Raw genomic sequence first — 16,240 nt, forward strand, 5'->3', positions numbered from 1 at the left:
AGTCGCTCTGAATTTACCCGAGTACGTACAGTCGCGCTCAATATGACTTGCAACACGGGAGCGCGTGGCCTCACGAGTTGAAAACCTGCGCATAGCTTCCACTAGCTGTTATTTCCATAACTAAGCGCTGTTCTCTTACTTCGCGATGATCAAAAATGAGGAAATATCATTTAGTTATTGAAATGAAAACAAGTTGAAGCCATGCTCAATCTTTGAACTGATGAGGCCACGCGCTCCCGTGTCGCAAGTCATATTGAGCGCGACTGTACATGCTCGCCAAAGTCGAGGTATTATATTATGAGAACGCGGTGCCATTTGTTCCGATAGCGCGCTATTATTGGGCATCATATATAGTAGCCGCTCCCGAACCGAGAAATGTTGTGCAACAACACGTTACGTTACACTCCGCAACACTTGTAGGCGAAAGCCTGCTTCCGTCTTGATAATGCATTAAGATATATTATGCCAACCTCGGGCCAGATTTATTGCAAGGCCTAACGAGTAGCAGTGTCTGAGACTCGCGTTAACAAATTACCTCGACGTCACTCAGCCAATTGGATTGTCCCCCACCCCCCTTTCCCTTCGTAGCACTCTGCACCTCACTTTGCGCTGCACTTCCTCTGTATACCACCTTTGACCAAGCGACGATGCCAACTGATACGCCACATTATGATACCACAAATATTGAAGATCTGCAACGTCATGACGACACCAAAACATGACCTCGTGACGACGTCATAGCGTTATGTCATTAGTCACGTGGGTTTTTTGTACCACTGCAATTCGCCTGCCGTGTTTTGCTCAGGGGGCCGCGTAACGAGACACCTAATGTTTTGGCCTTAATGTGAAGACGGTATATCATGTATGCGTGACGAAGAGGAGTCGGTATATACACCGGCGACCATGAAAGCGGATGCGAAACGTTGCTCTGCACCAAGTTAGATGCTATACAGCGACGCGACAATAGATTATACTTTACAGCTGCCAAGTTTACAGCTGCCAATGTACTAATTCGTCATCGTGTATCTGCTCCCTTTTATTATAAGGGGAAAACGTTTAGCGAGAGATCGTGTAACAAGGTATCTGTCCGTAAGGCGTGGCTGTTCTACATTTAGCACATCCAAACGGCTTCGGGTGCCAAAAGATCCCCGATAGAGTGATATAGCTCGGGCGAGTTGGTGATTAAATATCGACATGTTTGCGCTGTGCAAACTTAACAAGGTGACAAAGGAGAGGTCCCCTTTTGAGCACCGAAAGCGCCTCTCTTTTGCATAGCAGTATTAGTGGCTTCTGTCTGTTTTTTTTTTTTCTGTTTCTTTTACGTCTGATGGCTTGCGTCCCCTGACCCTGGGCGCACAAAGCTTAAAACGGTTCGGTATCCGCAACGCGAGACAGACCAGCCTGAAAAATATTCGCGGCAGCGAATATTTTTCAGGCTGGTCTGTCTCGCGTTTCAGGCTGGTCTGCTTGGGGAACACCAGTTCCCCAAGCAATTACTATAGCTTCTCACATTTACCAAGCTGGACTGCGTGGGAGCGTTTAATCAGGGAATCAAAAAAATAGAGAACGGGTATTTAATCAGCCAGTCAGAGAGAGAAAGATTCAGGAGTTTAACCGGCACCTCAAACATTCATCTCCGTCCCCTCCCTCCCCTCTAAGCGCTGAGCCATTCTCTCAAGACATAGTGATTTACACGTCAGTCACTGTAAGGCGCTGTAAGTTACTGTCAGGCGCTGAAGCTTTCCGCAACTGACGGTATATCGGCTTTTTACGAATGGGTTTCGGTGCCGCCATGTTAGGCTCTTCACCTTGCCGTTTTGTATCGCCAACGGTTAAACGAATAGTGCTATACGGTAGACGCATACGCATGAAAACGGTTGGGTTGGTGCACTGTACTTTTCATGACATTTTATTAATTCACGTCGCGATGAACAAAAATAAGGAAAACATGCGCTTAACAGTCCAAGGTGGCGGCGCCCGTTTGTCTCACGTAAAATCGTCCCACGTATACTAGCAGATGGAGGAAGGCGATTGATATTCATCGTGAACCAGTCGCATAGCCAGGGAGGGGGGGGGGGTACACCGGGCCCATGCCCCCTTCGCCCCTCCTCGATTTTTTTTTTTTTTACCATGGCATACAGAGCACAAAATGACACTCGACTACATCTGCCTGCCCGGCCCCCACTTCAGATCAAAGAGGTGCTACCCCCCCCCCCCCCTTAAAAAAAAAAACAATTCCGCCTACGTCCCTGCCGTGAACATCAATAAGAACAATAAGAAGCGTGAAGATCGCTGAACTTGAGCTTGGCAGAGCTCGGCGTGTAACGATTAGACTAAAGATTAGACGAGCGATGAAGCATCGGTCGCTGGATATTGGAATGTCATCTCTTTTTTTTTTTTTCTCGCTTCCTAAAGACCATTTTACATTCGACATTGTGGCGCCGTGACCTTGGCCTGTTAAATATAATGCATACATAATGGCATAATGTACACGCATCATAAGACGCATAATGCATTTCATAGGAATTATTGAGGGACTAGTTTAGGCCTAGTAGGCGTAATGCATACTGTATTTGAGCATAATGCATAATGCATTTGAGGGCCTAGGTGCATACGCGTCAATTTCGTGAACGCACTAGAGGATGACACAACAATAATTGTAGAGGCAACATGATTATCGGAGTAACAATAAAAGAGGTAGCTCAATGTATTGTATACGTAAAAATACGAAAACGAAAATATTAAAGAAATCTTAAACGAGAAGATTACATCAGGATTACGTGGAAATATATTACAGCGGTGACGTGCCAATTAGAGAAAAAAACAAACAAGATATTGTTCGTAGAAGAGTAGTGTCCCTTTAACGATCGGTTTGTCTTGTTCTTTTATATGACTGCAGAAAATGAAGAGACGACAGACGTCCACTACCCGCCACGGTGGTCTGGTGGTTCATGGTGCTCGACTGTTGACTCGAAGGTAGCGGGATCGAATCCCGGCCGCGGCAGCCGCATTTTCGATGGAGGCGAAAATGCTGGAGGCCCGTGAACTTAGATTTTAGGTGCACGTTAAAGAACCTCAGGTGGTCGAAATTTCCATAGCCCTCTACTACGGCGTCCCTCATATCGTGGTTTTGGGACGTTAAACCCCAACCATTATTGACAGACTTCCTCTAGCTTAGTTGACTTTGAAGCTCTCGCAAAACATGCACAGCTTTTTAATTAAATAAATACGTTAAATAAATTCGTTTATCGACGAGTCTCAGCGTCCGACAGCAACGGTAGAAGCACGCGGGCAGTCTTTGATGCATTCCGCAAGTGGAATCCGCTCGCGACGTCTCGGTGTTAACGTCGACAATGCTCGGTTTACCTGTTATACTCGCGGACAACTTTTTCTTGGCAATGAAGGGAAGGCTAGAGAGCCGAACTACGCGTGTGCTACCGCTGATGATTATAGTCCCACAATTGCGTCCGTGTTTTCTGCGTGAGAATAAAAAACAACATCATTGCTTTATTTCCTACGGGGCGCTGTTTGAAAAAAGGGTCAGCACGCACCAAGGAGATATTTATATTTGTTTTGCTTTATGCAGTGCCATTTCGCGTTTTCGCACCTGTGAAAACGTCGCACCTTTTAGGTGCAGCTCACAGTCAAAATGGCGTCTTCGTCTTCAGGTGAGCGCTCGTCACCCTCCAGCTTTTCCGACGACACGCCGAGGGAGCTTGTGACGAATTTCGCTAACAAATGGCTGTATAAGTCTGTGACGGCCGCTCGAATAATCAAATGGCCGTCACAGAATAGGTACGGAAGGTTCACAAAGCAAAACTAACTTCGAAACACGCGCCGAACCGGACTACCTGGCGGAGCTGTACATGTGCAGAGCTCCGCCCCCGTAGCCTTTCCTTCATTGCCAAGAAAAGTTGTCCGCGAGAACGCGACCGAAGAGTCAATCGGTTTTAAGACATCGTACTGTGCAAACACGATCCAATCACGCAAAAATACTTCAAGGGATGGAGAGCGAGAGAGAGAGAGAAAGATAAAAAAAATAAAGAGACAGCGAGATTAATCAGAGGAGATCCCCAGTTTGCTACATTGTGCTTGGGAAAGGGAATAATATGCTTGAAAGAATGAAAGGAGGGAAATGTCTAGGAGGCACGACAGTGTCATTACGACTACGGCAATGTCAAATTTATGCGCATACACATTATGAAGGCTCAGTCACAGTTCGGTTTCCATAAGACAGTAAAAGTGTGCAAAGCGACTCGCCTTGAAGTGTGTCTGGACGGGTGGCCTAGAATTTTGCTTCGAGTGGGCGGTCGTCCAGCGCTATGCTAGTACGGCTGAGAGGGCTGCCATTTGTTAGTTCGAAATCCGTGACGCCACGGTCACATGTGCACGGACGCCGCGGATTGGCCGCGAAATTCAAGAATGACTCAGTTTCTTCTCTATGAATCCAGATTTTTTTTTTTTCGCAAAGACGTGTCCAAGCCGCTTTGACTATATATCTAGTTAACATTTCGCCAATTTCAATTTATTTGGTGTCAGCGGAGGCGCTTTTCGCGTTAGATTCGAGCCCTAATGCAAGCCGAATCGAACACTCGACCTCCTGTTTCATCAGCGATGATTAGTATCAGTTTCAGTTAATTTATTTTCGTATAAAACATACACTGCTTACATAATTACACATAAGGAGGTCCCAGAGCACCTATCGGAAGGAGGACCACAACCAAGAACTCTGGTAATTCAATTCGGGGTTTGTCTAATTCAACTGGGTAATTCAAGTCAATGTTTGTTCGCTTCTCTATATGACGTAGCAAGATGGACAGGTTCTCGCCAACGTTAACAAATCGTCTTCAAAGCGCAAGAGAGTGCGCACACGCATCAAAATGCGCTGCACGAGCGACGCACTTTGGAAGACAGTCGCGTTTCATGCGTTCAGATAACCGTTACAGCACTTGTACAAGACACGCGCTTGCTAAGGCCGTGATCTGTATACATGCATAGGCAGCAAGCAGGTATATGCGGACAGCTTGTGTGCGCAGAAACCTGACCAGCGGAATGGAAAGTGGGCCCACATAACCTGCAAGCGTTTTATCCCGAAAGTGAATCGGCGAGCACTGGTAGGAATACAGTAGAACGCAATCCATATGTAAGAAAAACTATTTATTTTTATACTCTTGACACGATAAAGGCTTGGCTATGAGAGACACCGTAGCATAAACGTTAAGTGCATTCATTTATCGATCATTTTCAGCGTCTGACAGCAAGAGCTCAATCCGCCTTTTCCATTCTCCTGTGCTGCCCTTTGCCGTTTTGGTAGGAGGGGTCCGGCCAACTGGTGTCGCCAGAGCGAAAGCCTCCGAGATCCAGAAGCGTTTCGCGACTTTTCCGCTAGGGGAAGAGCGGATGCACCGTTGCATCGTGAAAAAGGCGAATTGTGACTCCGTGTTCTGATGCACTGCGTTCAAAAACAACTATTTGTTAAGTCGACGTTTCGGTCGGAATCTGGCCTTTCTCAAGACATGGTGATTTCAACGTTAACATTTCAATTACAACTTTGCAGCAACCGACGTTACCTCTTCTACAGTTTCAAGACATTAATTCTCAGAGTGTGCAACAATGTGCATGGGGCGTTGCAGCTACTTATTGCTTCAATGCACTGTTTTATTTAGTGAGCGAGCGGAAAAACGGTTAATTTGTACAAGTTCGGTGACACATGTCTCGATATCCGCGCCGCCCTCACCAGTGGCGTAGCCAGGAGGTGGCACACCAGCACCCCCCCCCCCCCCGCCCCCAAATTGTCTCTCTGCCATAAGGATATAGAGCACAAGATGACACTCGACCACACCTACATGTCCAGCCACCCCATCAGTTCAACGACGTGCCCCTCATACTCCCCCCGCCTCCTTACATTTCATTCCAATCGGACATGCTTCTCAATCTCGCCGGCTGCGCTTTGTCAATTGCGATATGTACCGTAATATAGCTGGTTAAAAATCTAAATATATAATTTTAGTTACTGCATTGATTGTTCCCGCAATATCCGTGGCTTCGAGTAATCGAACACAATGATGCTTGAGGAGTGCTGTTTCTTGGGCTAGTTTGAATAGCGTTCTGTATTATTGGCCGCACTTGACGTGACAGGAACACAGTGAGGCACGCAGAAAACCACATACGTAAGCCGTTTTCTGCTCGCCTCACTGTGTCCTTGTCTCCATCAAGCGCGCCCAGAAATACACAATTATGCTGTCACGGGGAATTTTCCGGGGGAACCACACCAATTTTCCATTTCTGTCTCCGAAACGCATTCCCCCCCCCCGCCTACGAATGAATCGATCACTCCAGAACACTTAGTCCTCAGGAGCCAGACTCCTCCAAACGTATTTGCAGTGAGAGAACTCCGTCATTATCGCTATCGCCCCTTGACAACTGCGGCTTGGGAGGAGGGCGGGGAGGGGGGGGGGGGTTAGAGACAAGAAGTCGTAGATAAGGAACCGACTTCTCACGCACACTGGCTTCCTGGAGCCAAGCGGGGATGCCACATTCCCGCGCGAATGCCAGTAACCGTTGACAAAAGCGCTGGTATACATTTCAAAAGGGGCAAGGGGTGACAGGAGGTGAAGCCACCCCGTAGCTCTCAACAATTACACGCAGGGGAAAAGGGAACACGAAAAAAAGTAGCATTCTGCTGTAGACCAACGCAGTAGACTCACACCTCCTGCCGAGGTAGGAAAGAAAGAAAAACGAATTCTTGTAGAAAAGGAGGAGGGGAAAGGTAAAGCTGCGTCGGCCCAAACCGCGGAGCATGGGCTGGCCCAGAATAAATTTTTAAGTCATCGTGCTTCTAACCCCCTCTTTTTCGGGGAACGAAGGTGCCTTGTTCGTTTCCTCTCCCTCTAACGTGCACTACCCCCCCCCCCCCCCGTCCTCTGATGTCCGCCGTTCAGGCGTAAGCTGCTCGAGCTAGACGGTTACAACGGCCATGATTACTTTCTTATTCCTCCCCCCCCCCCCCCCCCCCGGTTGTGTTTGTAAACATTTCCTCCGATAAACAACCACTTACCACTACTACTCTCCCTCGTCAAAGCGCGAAGGGGACGCAAGAAAGAAAAGAAGCGAGATGCTTGAAAAAAGGCAAACAACCTTGTTTTACCTAAAAAAAAAAAAAAAAACAAGAAAGGATAGGCAGTTACGAAGGCTACTGTAGCTAATAACGCGCATATGCAAGGGTCTACTAGAGACTGCACTCGTGTGTTGTACGTACGTACGTAGATCGCTCATGCGGTCGCGCCGATGATCATTACACACTCCTCGGTCAAGGTCAGTCGGCGATCCAGTTTCGGCCCGTCGAGGAATGCCGAGACGAGGGCATAGACACGAAAAGTGCACGAGTGTGTGCTTGCATTAGTTGTGTAAACAATATTTTTTTTTTTTTGTTCCTCCGCCGTCTAACCTACGAACAGCTGACTCGATACATACGTCAGCGACGCTCGCGAAGGCACAGTTTTCAGTCAGCAAGGATGCGCTTAAACATTTCGCTTTAAGAGTAAAGATGATGCAATCCACAATAAAAAGTTATCCGTATTCTCACAAATCTCAAAAAAAAAAAAAAAAAGGTCTACTTGGCTGGTCTGAATAATTGTAGAAGGGGAAATCCCTCCCCGCACCAACCTAGGCGCGTGCGAGCTGCTGAAGAAGTGGGCCACGGCATTGACGCAACCGTTGTGGAAATGAGGCCACGACGCCATGCTATGTAGTAGGATTTAGTTACGCCGAGGGCCGCACTCGAAAGAACGGCGCTCAACCAGACATTTCTTTTACGTCCAGTTTGAATTTGCCCGCGACGGACACTTAGGGAGCCGGCAGTGCAGACACCGTACCCACCACCAACCAACCTATTTTCAATCGCGCCCAACAAAAGACGAGCGACTGCTCGTTGTGGTACTTCCGTCTGCACTCGGCACGTTCAGCGAAAAGCCCAAACGCGCTTCTAATTCTGGCGACGACGCTGCTTGCCTCCGCCACCGAGTGAAGGAAGCCAGGAAAGAAATCAAAGACACACAAGAGACCGCTTTTTCGTCAATGTAGCTCTGTTTTTAATTCGCTTCTGTCAAATGAACAACAGAGTGATGATCATCTTCCTTTCCAATTTACAAAGGTGCGACAAGTACAATGTTTTCATCTCTCACGTTCTAACAGAACACGACAATCACGCTGCTTTTTGACTGGTTACTTTTTAGACTTTTCGTCATTAGAAACAACAAAAAACAGAACATGTCATAAGTGTCTAAATTTCTTTCGTTTTTGCTTAGTTTACCTCGTTGTGCACACTCGAGCCAAAGAAAAAAAAATTATGTAGTCATATTTACATATGTACACACATGCACTCGCTCAAACACACTTTTTTTTTTAAAGCTCCGCAACACACAACTATCCCCGAGAAGCTATAGCTCGCGTCGCTACACCGAACGAAGAACAACCATGTCAGATGAGCAGCAAAAAAAAAAAAAAAATTGTGAGTATTCTCCCATACAGCGGTTAGCGACTAATTAAGCAGCTTGGAATGTTGCACGATTTTTTTTTTTTTAGGTTACATGAATCGAGAACTTTTGCGCCGCGCCCGATACACAGAAACGCCCTTTTATTACGTGAAAAAATTACTCGTGACGTTTCGGTTAAATGCAAAATGGTGAGTGTGGCAAGAGATGGCAAAAAAAATGGCGCTTCGTGCAAAACCTTAAAAAAATTTTGGCAACGGCCGCTCATCAAAAGTGCGCGCATCGCGGGGCTGTTAGCTAACTGTTACGATCGGTTGCTCTACTCTCTTAGTATATATAAAAAAAATGACAAGAAGATACAAAGAAAAAAACATCGTGACGTAGCTTCGGGGGATCTGGCCGCCGAAATGCGCGAGGCGCAGCGAAATAAGTTAACACACTACTGGCCCACATACGGGACCTCCCGCAGCCATTTTCGCGGAGTCTTACCAGGTTCACCCGGAAAACGAAAACTTCCCGCTACGCATTCTACGTGCCCTCTTATTCCGAGCGCAGGGACAAGCCGCCATATCGTGATCCGCACAACCAAACCCTGGGGCGTAAAGGCGCTTTGCAACGAAGATAAACGTTTCTGGCGGGCAACCTGACAGACATACCAGCCGCACTAAGTGGGGGGGACGACAGGGAAAGAAAATGTGGTTTTACGCTGCTACGGGGCAGCGGGTCAGAAATGTCGAATTAAAACTTACATGGAAAAGAACAGAGCTGTTGATCACAGAACGAGACTGCCCCGAATCTGAGCGCGTGGCGTGGATTCGGTCGCTGAAACCGAAACTGGCACAAACAAGACAGACCTGTCGCGTCATCCACGTGTCATGGCAAAGAAAAAAAAAATAAGTGCGAGCAAACGAAGACAGTTTTCTTTTCACGTGGGATTTAGACGGCCCTGTTTCGCAGGGTTTGCGCGGGGTTGGGGTGGGGTTTGACAAATTTTCTTCTTTGCTCGGTCTCTTGAGGGGCGGGGGGGCAGACGGCGGGAGTCGACAGAAAAGCGAGCACACTGTATAAACATCGTTCGGAGTGGCGACGATGGAGCACTGTATAGTATCCCGTTGTGGCCTTCCCCACGCACAGCACGATGTGGAAGGGATCAGAGCGCCGATGCGTCCACTTCCTCCTGATACCTGCACGCCAGGTAGTCGGCCGAGTCGGCGAGCTGGTGCAGGATGGCGTGCAGTCCTTGCAGGTGATGCCTGAAGGCGGCGGCCAGGTGAAGGCTCTGCTCGAGCCCGTCGCGGTCCGTGACCACGCTGTCGACGTCCGAGTCGGTGTCGGACGTGGAACCCGTGGAGCCGAGGCTGTCGTCAGAGGGCTGCCGCGTGTGCTTCGGGGGCGGCCGAAGCAGCGCCCCGGTCAGCGGCACCACGGCCGAGGTAGCGGCCGCGCTGGGCCCCCACAGCAGCTCGTTCTTGACGTCGTTGAGCATGTTGTAGAAGGAGTAGAGGTCGGTCTGCATCAAGTTGGCCGGCGGCGCCCGACCCGACTTGTCGGTGAGGTCCATGTCGCGAAGTCTCGAGGGCACCAGCACCGTGGCATCCATGTTGTTCACAGACTTGACGAACCGATCCATGGCGCTGAGGATGCTCTGCTGCGAACAGGTGAAGGAATCCTCGTTGCGGCTGGTGCGCCGGGAGGCGCTCGAGCTCGAAGCCCGGTGGTTAGCGTCGAGCCGATACATCTGTATGCTGTCCAAGGCAGACACCGGTCCGCTCACTGTGGGCACCCGCTTGAGCTGGCCGCCGGCAGGAGCTGAGTCCTGAGAGAGAGACTGCCCCGCGTAAGACTGTCGCCGCGACTTTTGACTCGCACCAATGGCGGAAAGTCGCCTTGGGCTCAGACTGTTTGCACTCTCCATTCGCGAGGAGGCAAGGACTTCTTCTCTCGGGGGGCAGATACACACGCAGCGTACACGTCTCGATTGACCACTTTTTTTATGCCCCCACGCCAGGCCGCGACCGGAAAAAGGTCCCCCCACCCGAGCGACGCAGACGGGTCTATCCCACTCACCGAGCCGAGGGGGGAGCGCTGGGGGCTGTGCTGACGTCTGCGGGGCCTGCCCGACGCTGCGCCACGCTCGTCGGGCAGACGCTGGCCGCGCTCGAGGTTGATTACGTCGGTGACGACAGCGGGGAAACACGGCGCGGGCCGACGCCGATCAACTGTGGCGACGGTCTCTCGCCCTTCCCTGCGTGGAATACAATGGTAGCGCGCCGTTTCCGGCGCGATGTCGCCCCACTATCAGGTGATGAGCGCGGCTCGCCATTGGTCGGCTGATCTGTTCTCATGGGTGCCGCCTTGTCACGTGACCTGGGCTGTACACGTGCTTGCCGGCGCGGCTGTGGCGTGCATCGCTGACGCTCATGCGATGTATGGGCCGCTTTCGTTACACTTGCGCGTTGATGAGAGGGTTTTCTCAAGCGGTTATTACGAGCATCGGACGCCTTTGAAGAATCGCGGAGAGGGTAGCGGTGATCAGACGGTGTTCTTTCCTAGGAAAAAGATGAAATGTTCCGAGTGCAGAGGCGGCCGTGATCCGATGGGCTGTTTTTGCCCGTGTTTGTTATCCATTTAGCTTTTCTACGTGTAAGTGCATAAAAAGAAAACTGTGTTTAACTGGTGAAGCAGCGCCGAGAGCTTTTTCCGCACCCTTTCGCAAACTGGCCAGTACTATTCCGTTGGATCGAGATTTTGCGCAATGAATACCGCAGTCACTGGGTTTGTGTCGCCATCTAGGTTGGCAGTGTGAAACTATTACCTATGCTTTCAATGTAGCCAGATCTGCGGTGGCGCAAGTCTTCGCCACAAGGCAAACCACACAGTTCGTGGTTCCTGCAGCGGTTTCAGTTTTAGCGTTCGAGAAGCTTGAAAGTTAGGCAAAATGCCGTTGGTAGCCAAGCTCATAAAGCGCCGCACGGAATGAAGCACATCATTGTATGCCGCAGATGGCATTTCTCGGTTCCCGCGGCGCGCGCTTTCAAACGTTGCACTTGATGATATCTCCGCATTTCTGCGCTTTGTAAGTGAATCGACAAATAACCATTCCTCGGTGTTTTCTTAAAGAAGCTTATTTTACGCTCATCGCTACTCCGGAGCAAGGAGGTTTTAACCACCTTGCTCCGGAGTAGCGAAACTGTAAAACGAACGCATAGTTCATATGGTGGCACGGTGAAATGGCTCTCATATATAATTCGCGACTGGTTACATTTTTACCGCAGTAACTCAGTTTGCGCGCGTGACGCTTTGCTAGCAGGTGGCCGCTGTAATTAAAACAACTGACAGCACTGTAAATTACAATATCAGATGATGTCCTGACAACCCACTTCATACGGAGCTTAACTAGTCGTGGGGCGATTCATAAATGTGATACGTATACATAGGCGGTTAAACAATGGTGGCTTAGGGAATTAGCCGGAGGAAAAACATACTAAAGGATATGTCCGCCGCGGTGGTATAGCGGTTACGGTGCTCGGCTGCTGACCCGAAGGTCGCGGGTTCGATCCCGGCCGCGGCGGTCGCATTTCGATGGAGGCGAAATGGTAGAGGCCCGTGTACCTAGATTTAGGTGCACGTTAAAGAACACAAGATGGTCGAAATTTCCGGAGCCCTCCACTACGGCGTCTCTCATAATCGTATCGTGGTTTTGGGACGTAAAACCCCAGATATTATTATAACATAAAGGATAACCTATATTTCAAAGCCTTGTTGAAAGCACGTGGAAGCTATCTTTTCTGGTTTCAACTGTCAAGAAAGAAAGAAAGGAAAAGACTGTTAGCTCGCTCATGCATACATGTATCTCTTCAGCAGCACTTGCAGCTGCGCATTCTTGATCACCGTTAACAACACACTCCACGTGTCACTCTTTAAAAAATCTGCCACATTGGGCACGCCTTCGGTCTCGTTCGAAAGCGCAGGATTGATAAAATCACTGAACGAATCGTAATAAATGTAAATTTATTACTAGAACGGAATAGAAAGGCCCTGGGCCGGCGCTTTCCTTTCTTTTTTTTTTTTCGTTAGGTTGAAATCTTTCCTAAATGTCATGAACAAATCGCTTTAGAGTTGTCCGAATAAACTTGCATCAATGCTTCTTTTTTTTTTTTTTCACTCGATAAGCTAATGATTATGGACGTTATTGCACAGCGTTTTTGTAAAACTTGCCACTGTCAAAGTGCTTTCGAACAATTTCTGTTAATATTCTACACCTCTACTTTCCAGCCATCACTTGCCGCATGCAGCGTTTGCAAATAATTAAGTAATGTCGCTGAGTAATGTTATAACTATTATGGTCACTCGCTCGGAATTCTTCCTCGGGTTTTAGCGGTTCGTTATCATATTTTTCTTTATATGTTAAACTTTAATTAACTATAAGTTACTTCATCAAATGGGTAGTCGAATGCCTTGGTGAGAAAATTGGAAACAATCCTAGAAATTGCAGAGCGGTTGTATCTAAATCTCGCAGTTTTTGTCTAGAAAAACAGATTTGATGCTATACCAGATGGCTCAGTAGTGCAATATTGGACATAAATATGAAAGTCGCGAATAACGTTTCAGGCAGGGTTTATACGACCCCCCCCCCCCTCCCCCCGAAAAAAACTCACACACCCCGCCTTTCAAAAAAAAAAAATTATACCGCACCAATGCACCCCGTCCCCTGCTACAGACGGGCACTCACTCACCGTGTACTGGTAACACCCCCCCCCCCCTTCCACACACAAAAAAACGAAATTCTGGATCAGCCCCTGGTTACAGACACATAGATTTCCTTTAAGATAAATGTAGGAGGAGGGCAACTGAGCCCAGATTTCTGAACGACAAATATCTTCAAAGGTTACTAATTAAGCTTTCTCAATTTAGCGACTGTCTCCTTACCAAAATTTCTAATTGAAGGAGTGGGCAGTAAATTTAAAAAGATGACGTTTTATCAAGTAAAACGATGCGACGTAAATAAGCGGCATGGGAACGTAACAAGTTAAAAAAAGAAAGTTCTGCAAAAAGAACGTAAAGCAACGTAAGAAACTTAATTACGCATCGTATCAAAACATCCCATCATGTATACGGGCGTATCAAAGCCCCAGACAGCTGTACGTGGTCTTTGACGTCAAATGATCACTGACAAACCATGAGACGCGAGGTCGTCGGTGTCTTTTTTTTTTTTTATCTAGCTGTATTTCCTTCTGCTAATGGAGGCCTCTCACGTTCGCTGATGAGCGCCATAAATGTAAAGGAAAAAAAAAAAGGAAGCTTACAGAGAAACAGAGAACACACACATGAGGATGTACTGCGTGCCGGATGACACGGCTGTCATATCAAATATTATGGGTGTTTTTTTGTGTGTGTTTTTTTTTAATCTCGTGCCTTACAGATGTTATGAGGGGAAAAGGATGTATCACTTTGGAACTCCGTGTCTGTATGACGTCGGCACAGTCAAACTCGCACGTTCCACACATTAATGTACACGACTGTATACGTTTGTTTATTGTTTTGTGGAAGTGTTATTCATGAAGCAACGAAAGAAACTGACCACATCCGACGTCGATATGTGAGCCCTCGCGCATACGTATGACAACTCGAAGGAAGAGAAGGGACTCAAAGACTCGACAAAAGTGTTGATCGACTGACACTAACTTCAGTGTTGGTTAGCTAAGTCGTTGGTTTCTGCATTACTACTACTACTACTACTACTACTACTACTACTACTACTACTACTACTGCTACCACTACTACAACAACAACTACTACTACTACTACTACTACTACTACTACTACTACAACTACTACTACTACTGCTGCTGCTGCTGCTGCTGCTGCTGCTGCTGCTACGACGACTACTACTACTGCTGTTGCTGCTGCTGGTACTACTACCGCTGTTGCTGCTATTACTACTGCTACTACTACTGATAATGATGATGATGATAGTGGTGGTGGTCTTAATTCTGGTGATGATGCTGAAAGTAAGAAAGCACTGAAGAAAGCACAGAAATAGAAGTGTTGCATTGAAATGAAATCAAGGGTGATTTAACGGTAAATGCGAAAAAAGTACATTAACGTTATATTTAATTACATTGAAAGCCAACATTGTTGACCGGTAGCCTTCAACAACAGTCTTACACTTTTACACTTTTACTCGTACACTTTCTTTTTGTCCTATCTATTGCAAGCTCATTAAAAACTAGAAGTGCACGGAATTTCCGCAGAATCGTCTTTGTAACCGTACGTAGCGCAGCACATCTGGCAATATCTGAAGTGTGTGATCCCGGCCAGGCCCTCACACTTCCCCAGCAAGAGAGCCGGTACCAACGGACTACGATCCAATTCCGCCGGCGTTTGCGAGCCCTCACTGACGAGGAAGTTGAGGGAGGAGATAAAAAAAAAAAAGAGGACTGTCAGCGGTGTTGTGCAAGCGGGGTATATACTGTAAGGCACACACGGTGCAGAGGCAAGGCGCACTGCGTATAGGAAAGAATAAGAATCACTCGGCCGAGAAAATTTGTAAACGCGGAAAGAATGCGAAGAAGAAGAGACAGATGTCCCAATGGTAGAAACGAAATGAGATTGCACAGAAGCAGAGAGAGAGAGAGAGAAGCCAGAGACAGTATACAGATGTATATCTGCAATGCTGGTGCAAATATATATTACGACGAAGTGGAAATGAGTGTCTAGCTTTGCTTTATATTCTTAGACATCTTATCTCTCCTTCTATTTTTCTATTTTTTACAATTCTAATTCTTGTGTGCCAGGCACCACCATGGTACCTTTCTTTCCTGTTTTCTTTCTTTCACATTGCTCTCGTGACTAAACAAACAAGCCTTTCGCTCCATCTTTCTTTTTTTTCTGCTTCGCTTTTTACTTTGCGTGCCTGAGCTTTGCTGGTGCCCAATTAAAAAAAAAAATCTGTATTTTTTCGCGTCGAAAGTAAAGACTGTAATACTGGTGTCACACGAGCACTTTTGATCGTGATCACGCATAATCCGGATAGAATTTCTTAGTCGTGATTAGCTCCTTTACGCTAAGTGCAGACTGCCCCGCCACGGTGGTCTAGTGGTTATGGCGCTCGACTGCTGACACGAAGGTCGCGGGATCGAATCCCGGCCGCGGCGGCTGCATTTTCGATGGAGGCGAAAATGTTTGAGGCCCGTGTACTTACATTTAGGTGCACGTTAAAGGACCCCAGGTGGTCGAAATTTCCGGAGTCCTCCACTACGGCGTCTCTCATAATCAGATCGTTGTTTTGGGACGTTAATCCCCAGATATTATTAGCTATAGGTGCAGACTGGATCCAATCGCAGTTAAGAAATTTGATCCCGTTCGGGCTTAACCGCGAGCAGCAGTGCACCGTGTGACACCGGTATAAAATACCGGATGGGCGTTTAATGTAGCTCTATAAAAATACTAAGCAAGGTGGTAGGTTCACCCGTAAGTATTTTTTTTTTTTCGGCTACAGACCCAAAAGTAGTGGATTCGATCCCGGCCGCGGGGCCGCATTTCGATGGAGGTGAAGCGGTAGAGGTCCGTGTGCTTAGATTTAGGTGCAAGTTAAAGAACCCCAGGTGGTCGACATTTCCGGAGCCACCACTACGGCGTCTCTCATAATCATATCGTGGTTTTGGGACGTAAAACCCTCAACAGTTATCATTGCTATAACGTTACTGAAGCGCAGCTATTGGGAGCATCTCCGTGGAAAAGATGGT

General features: G+C 47.7%; 1 protein-coding gene across 1 annotated transcript; it reads right to left on the reverse strand.

The window, feature by feature from the left end:
* Positions 1-8,071: 8,071 nt before the first annotated feature.
* Positions 8,072-10,736, reverse strand: LOC119387676 (mid1-interacting protein 1A). Its single transcript, XM_037655138.2, has one exon. It carries the CDS (start codon positions 10,405-10,407, stop codon positions 9,643-9,645), a length of 765 nt encoding a protein of 254 aa, XP_037511066.1. The 5' UTR covers positions 10,408-10,736; the 3' UTR covers positions 8,072-9,642.
* Positions 10,737-16,240: the final 5,504 nt, after the last annotated feature.

Source organism: Rhipicephalus sanguineus, chromosome 3, assembly GCF_013339695.2.
Source record: "Rhipicephalus sanguineus isolate Rsan-2018 chromosome 3, BIME_Rsan_1.4, whole genome shotgun sequence".
NCBI classification, from domain to species: Eukaryota; Metazoa; Arthropoda; class Arachnida; order Ixodida; family Ixodidae; genus Rhipicephalus; species Rhipicephalus sanguineus.